Source organism: Mizuhopecten yessoensis, unplaced genomic scaffold (assembly GCF_002113885.1).
Source record: "Mizuhopecten yessoensis strain PY_sf001 unplaced genomic scaffold, ASM211388v2 scaffold3287, whole genome shotgun sequence".
Taxonomy (NCBI): domain Eukaryota; kingdom Metazoa; phylum Mollusca; class Bivalvia; order Pectinida; family Pectinidae; genus Mizuhopecten; species Mizuhopecten yessoensis.
The window spans coordinates 167,889-175,173 of NW_018404969.1; the positions used below are offsets into that span (position 1 = coordinate 167,889).

The 7,285-nt window shown below is 38.7% G+C and overlaps 1 protein-coding gene across 1 annotated transcript in view; it reads right to left on the bottom strand.

The window, feature by feature from the left end:
• Window positions 1-4,441, bottom strand: part of LOC110447303 — a 30,869-nt gene extending 26,428 nt beyond the window's left edge. Inside the window, exons 1-3 of the mRNA XM_021492910.1 lie at window positions 4,318-4,441; window positions 3,660-3,796; window positions 3,022-3,263 (exon numbers count right to left, since the gene is read on the bottom strand). Of these exons, the coding sequence (XP_021348585.1) occupies window positions 3,022-3,232 (211 nt within the window). The 5' untranslated portion in view covers window positions 3,233-3,263; window positions 3,660-3,796; window positions 4,318-4,441. The remainder of the gene's footprint in view (window positions 1-3,021; window positions 3,264-3,659; window positions 3,797-4,317) is intronic.
• Window positions 4,442-7,285: the final 2,844 nt, after the last annotated feature.

A 7,285-nucleotide genomic window follows, 5' to 3' on the forward strand; every position in this document is an offset into this window, starting at 1 on the left:
ACATGCAACCATAAACTTGAGTCCTGTTCACAGCCACATGCCTTCTAAGAATCAACAGTAATCAAAAGAGAATACAAACCAAAGTTCTCCAACTCTATAATGTCAGAAGTCATCATATCTCAACACAAAACTATCCAAGGCACTTTCAGAGAAAAAAAATAGAGTGATTAAGTTTGTTCAGTCATGAAAAATTCAGACTCTTGCGTATCATCATTAAGTGCACTTGGACCCCATGTTTTAACACTTGTAGCTGCTAGTCTGCTTTTTACTGTGTATTAATATTGTCTCTTGAGTAGGGGTGACCTATATCGTGAGTGATGCTGCGATACGATACGTATCACGATACTTGGGTCGCAATACCATACCAATCACGATATCTAGAAGATATATACAATGTGTATTTAGCAGTTATTTGAAACCTGTCTTCAATTTCGTATCAGGTCAGTATAATAGGTTCATTATAAATAACATTAAATACCAAAATATACTATTTATACATCATTACCTAATTCATTAACTTCTGGCTTGAATATAATACCAGGATAATACTCTCTGGAAACTGCTGCATGGAATGGAGTGAATTTTGATGATCTAGTGTGTACATTAATCCTTAAAAGCACCTTTTCAACACCTGAAAACGATGCATTGGTGAATCATTACACCCCCTTGGTGAATCATTACACCCCTACTATAGAGTCCCTTGGTGAATCATTACACCCCTACTATTGAGTCCCTTGGTGAATCATTTCACCCCTACTATAGAGTCCCTTGGTGAATCATTATACCCCTACTATTGAGTCCCTTGGTGAATCATTACACCCCTACTACAGAGTCCCTTGGTGAATCATTACACCACTACTATAGAGTCCCTTGGTGAATCATTTCACCCCTACTATTGAGTCCCTTGGTAAATAATTACACCCCTACTATAGAGTCCCTCGGTGAATCATTATACCCCTACTATTGAGTCCCTGGGTGAATCATTACACCCCTACTATAGAGGCCCTTGGTGAATCATTACACCCCTACTATTGAGTCCCTTGGTAAATCATTACACCCCTACTATAGAGTCCCTTGGTGAATCATTTCACCCCAACTATTGAGTCCCTTGGTGAATCATTTCACCCCTACTATAGAGTCCCTTGGTGAATCATTACACCCCTACTATAGAGTCCCTTGGTGAATCATTACACCCCCTTGGTGAATCATTACACCCCTACTATAGAGTCCCTTGGTGAATCATTACACCCCTACTATAGAGTCCCTTGGTGAATCATTACACCCCTACTATAGAGTCCCTTGGTGAATCATTACACCCCTACTATAGAGTCCCTTGGTGAATCATTACACCCCTACTATAGAGTCCCTTGGTGAATCATTACACCCCTACTATAGAGTCCCTTGGTGAATCATTACACCCCTACTATAGAGTCCCTTGGTGAATCATTACACCCCTACTATAGAGTCCCTTGGTGAATCATTACACCCCTACTATAGAGTCCCTTGGTGAATCATTACACCCCTACTATAGAGTCCCTTGGTGAATCATTACACCCCTACTATAGAGTCCCTTGGTGAATCATTACACCCCTACTATAGAGTCCCTTGGTGAATCATTACACCCCTACTATAGAGTCCCTTGGTGAATCATTACACCCCTACTATAGAGTCCCTTGGTGAATCATTACACCCCTACTATAGAGTCCCTTGGTGAATCATTACACCCCTACTATAGAGTCCCTTGGTGAATCATTACACCCCTACTATAGAGTCCCTTGGTGAATCATTACACCCCTACTATAGAGTCCCTTGGTGAATCATTACACCCCTACTATAGAGTCCCTTGGTGAATCATTACACCCCTACTATAGAGTCCCTTGGTGAATCATTACACCCCTACTATAGAGTCCCTTGGTGAATCATTACACCCCTACTATAGAGTCCCTTGGTGAATCATTACACCCCTACTATAGAGTCCCTTGGTGAATCATTACACCCCTACTATAGAGTCCCTTGGTGAATCATTACACCCCTACTATAGAGTCCCTTGGTGAATCATTACACCCCTACTATAGAGTCCCTTGGTGAATCATTACACCCCTACTATAGAGTCCCTTGGTGAATCATTACACCCCTACTATAGAGTCCCTTGGTGAATCATTACACCCCTACTATAGAGTCCCTTGGTGAATCATTACACCCCTACTATAGAGTCCCTTGGTGAATCATTACACCCCTACTATAGAGTCCCTTGGTGAATCATTACACCCCTACTATAGAGTCCCTTGGTGAATCATTACACCCCTAATATAGAGTCCCTTGGTGAATAATTACACCCCTACTATAGAGTCCCTTGGTGAATCATTACACTCCTACTATAGAGTCCCTTGGTGAATCATTACACCCCTACTATTGAGTCCCAAGTTACAATCATTTTTAAGATGCCAGTGCTACTGTTGTTTATCCCGGTTGAAACGTTCCAGGTGGCACAAACATACTTAGCGGTAAACCACTAAAACATAAAAACCCATGAACCAAGATTTCAATGTTCTGCCTTCTACTGTGAACTGAATTGTATAACTTTTCCTTCATATTGGCGCATTTACCTTGTTATATGCACAAACTAGTGATAGTCCATAATTTATTTTTGACCAGGCATGACTGGTCCCCTTTACCTGCACATGCCCAATTTTGTAGAGGTCAGCCTCAGTTCCAATCTGTGCCTGTTGATCCCAATTTGTGACTGTCAGTTCGTTTCAAGTTCAAACAGATAACTGAATAATGAATGATTACCAAGAAGTGTATCCTAAAGTACAATCACCCTGCATTCCCCTAACAGCAAGTGTTTCACTTATTCTACATCAGAAAACAATAGATTGGCTCTGGCATTCTCTCTTTTTATGGTTACAGTGGAAGCACAAATTGAGTACAACTAATGTGGTATCAATTCAAGTTTTGCTAAAGCCTATCAACTTTACAAGAAAGTGAAATCCTTTAAACCTTGAACTGTGATGAACTAACCTGATGACTGGACAGTGACCGCCCCCGAGCTGCTGATCCCCGACACTTCCTCTGGAGTGATGCTACCCTCTGTGGGTGCAGCAGGCACAACAGACACAGGCTGGCTACCGAAAAGTGGTGCAGTTGTCTCCCCCAGTCCCTCAAACGTTGATACACCAGTCCGCTGGGAAGCAGGAGCAGGATCTTGATCACTCAGTAGCAGGGAGGCCATATTCAGTCAGCCATCATTGGGGACTCTTGGTCTGTTCATAAAAATACATACATTTGGATGTATTATTAAGTCAGTCATTTGTACCAAAAGATAAATAGGGTACTTAACATGCCAAAATACAACCACAATAATTCCATCATATTTCCGTTTGAGATTTCATAATTACTAGAAATTGTCTGGCAAATAAAATACTCCAGTAAAACTGTTGTTGTGCAACAGATAGTATTCGCTAGCTGGACAGATTGTAACACAGCTATTTTTGTGAACTGAAGAAATTAAGTACCAACGAGATCTTAATATATGCTACATTGAAAACACTTATAAAGTTTATCTGTTCTGCTTTTGAACTGTCAATTATCAAAACTTCTGCTCAAAATATTGTTATCACTATTTGAATCAGTAAATCACCATTATACAATGAAGTTACCTCGGCCTATCTGCCAATGGAGCCCCAAGGGTGGTGATCGAGGGGAAGCGGGTTAGCTGGGGTCAGGAACGTTGACATCACCAAGGGTGAGGCTGTGGACAGCAGGCAATCAGGTGGCAGATATCCTGATTCTGATTCTAAAGGGGTGGAATTTAAACAGTTTTGGGTACTTCACTTTGCATTTTATGTTATTTCAATGATATCAGCTGAAGTGTTTGAACTTGAAATTTATACTGTTTTCCTCTTTGCTGTACTAATTCTCACAATAACCACAAAAATGCAAAACAAAAGACAGTGAATACATCAAGGTGTTACACAGTCTTAGTTCCAATGTGTGACAGGTTGGCCCTTTTTTGCTGAATTCTTTTCAAAAGTTGCAAAAAGGTAATCCAACACTTATGAAATGATTACACTAATAATACTTAAACCTACAAAATAGATATTTTAGATTATTTAAGTAAAGATAACACAATATCAGCTACACACCTAATAAATATCTGAGTCTTTACAACAAAGATATTTTTCGACTGTGATGGCACTCTATGACTGTGATGTTATTGTGATTCAAGTTTTGACATTTCAGACTTCTTGCCCTTTTGTCTGATAAATGGATGCAAACAAAACAGCTTTCTACACACATTCACACAGTGACAGTTACCTAGCGGGAACATCCTATCCTCCATATTAAATACATTGTTTACGTCATGGAACTGGTGACCAGAGGGCGTGTCTATCTCCAGGTCGTTATAATCATCCTCATCCTTTGCCTCCATATCAGACCCCTGAGGAAGTACACAAGGACCCAAAACGATATACCAGAACCCACCGTTTATATAAAATTGAGTCCTTTTGGCTCAAGGATGCTCCAGACTAAATCAGGATAAAATCCCTTAATCACTATGGTAGAAGAAGGATTTTAAAGGTTTACTTCTATTTCCCCTATTGGGTCCGACCCTTCTGCCCCCTTGGAGACCACACCCACTGCTTATACAAATGCTCCAGACTAAAATAGGATAAAATCCCTTAATCCCTATGGTTAAGAAGTTTTTTTAAAGGTTTTACCTCTATTTCCCCTATTGGGCCCCGTCCCTCTGCCCCCAGAGGGGTCAGACACACCATTTATACAAAATTTGTTTGTTTAGGTTTAACGTCCAGACAACAGTTATAAGGTCATATGAAGGCGGGTGCCTAGTGAGACATCACCGAAAGAGAAAGAAAAGAAAAAGAAATGATAGAAATAGAAGATAAAGATCACTGAGTGTCACAATCGGGGCAGCAAATAAATTCTGGTTTCCTCAATGTCCCTAGCTGAAGACACCGAAGAAAAACCTCAGATTCTGCAGCTCCATCCGCATTAGTCGCCACTTACTGTATCATGCAGTGGGAAACAGCAGGCTTAACATTTCCAATGAGCACGCAGAGGTTACTTCTGGTGTATTCCATAAACTGATTACCGGTAAATGACACATATTTTCAAAACCCCCTTCTGCCAACCTACACTCTATTCTTGTACATTATTTTTACAATACATATTTAGGAGAGGACTATAATAAGTTTAAATAACTTCTTGTCCAATCCCTTTGATCAATAGAATATGTTTAAACTAAATTAATATCAGGCGCGTAGCTGGGCTGTTTGCGATGTACATGAAGGTAGTTTCACCGAGGCCGCAAAGCCATTCTAGGGGTACGGGGGTAAGCCCTCCCCCCCCCCCCCCCCCCCCCCNTCTAGAAGCTCCGTCTTTTGAGATACATATTAGAATGATTTATTTTATTTTACAGACAATATTTTGTTTGTTGATTCATTCACTTTGTTATTGGAAAGCATCGCAAAAATTTAAATGTATTTCAAATGCGAAAGACAGCTCTCCTTTTTATCTCCGACAAAAATGTGTCTATTGTCGGAATTCCACGAAAATATCCGCTGTGTTATATCTCTTTCCTGATGAATCTAAATTAACAAGATATTCAAAATGTCTGAGCCAATATGAACAGATTAATTTATTCGGATTTTTTGCTGTTGTGTCCCCCAAACCCTTTTTATATCATCAATATTTCTCAGAACATAAGATGACGGTAGCTCCTATATCGATGTTTAGATATATACGTGTATATCCAGTAGCCCTACTGAAGATAGGCCTACTCTTAAAAATATACTTATCAGTTCATGACAAGGACAAATGAATGTATCTATGATGCAAAACTCTCAATATTCCTATATAATGTCACAAATTAGCAAAAGCTACATGGCTTTTTTCTGACTTTTGAGGCTTTGCCTTTTTATGTTACATTTGTGGGCGAAGTGAATGCAAAACTCAGATGGATCCTATACGCGCATATATCCGCCCTAGAACCTATTAACAATAATGCTAGTAACAAATCAATCTACAATTGTTATTCGGATTACCTCTAATTGGTGAAAAAAATATTAATACAAAAATACATCCATTCTAGAACAGCAACCCGCCTTCGTTGACATAGTTGTATTTGGGTGCGACGAATCACCGAAACGGACCGAAATGAAACCGAAACCGAAACGAAACGGAGTCGAAATGGAAACATGAGCTATTTAAAGGGAATCCAATACAGTTTAGATTGTGTGTGACCAAAACGGACCCCGATCGGAACCGAAACGAAAGTGTAAATGTTTTAGTTTGTTTGTAAATTTGAGCTGTGTTTCTTTATTTCTCATGTATATGTTGTGTATATACCAAAAACATACAATATAATGTCATGTGTCCATGTTATATAATTACAGGTGCACAACTGGATGTTCATACAGTAAAAAGACAATTATAACATAATGCAGTGACGAGACATCACGTCTTGATACGTTACGTTATTTTCCCCCTTTTTATTTCTTTGCTCATTTTACATTTTACATTGGATTTCTCGACTCATTTTGATTTTATTTTCAATTTATTTAATGCTAGATGTTAGAAATATTGATAAAGTTGTCCATTTAAATGAGCCATCCATTCTTTTTTTATATATTGTTTTATTTTCAAAAGATTTTTTTCTATACAGTGACAATAATAATGGATCAGTAATTCATTCAGATCATTTAATAACCTATTTGTCACCAATCATCTTTCATATCACGTGTGCACTCATACCATACAAATTATGCAAAAAGAAATTTGTATCACTAAAAACTGCATATGGATAGGTATTATTTCATTTAATATCACACTATATTGCTATAAGGAAGAAGGAAGTATAAAAGGAAAGAAAAAGAAGCTGGTAAAAAAACAAACAAGAGGCCCAAGGGCTTTAGCGGTCACCTGAGTTATATCATAGGTACTGGTAGCTTTATTTTATTGTTTAGATGTGATGTGGAAATCAGCATGTAAATTAAGTGAAATACAATACTAGTCATGTCATCAAAGGATAAGAATTTTAAAATATTTGTAAATGTTCCCTTTGGGGCCCCGCTTTAACCCCTGGGGATGGGGCAGGAATTCCAAGTTTACAATGTGATACTGTCATCCACCAAAGATGATTCTGACCAAGTAAAAATGATTTCCAACTGAAAATTGTCAAAATATACCCATAAGTGTTGTTTCCCTATATAAACTATAGTAAACTTTACCCCCTCCCCAAGGGAGAACGGATAGCTTGGGGTCC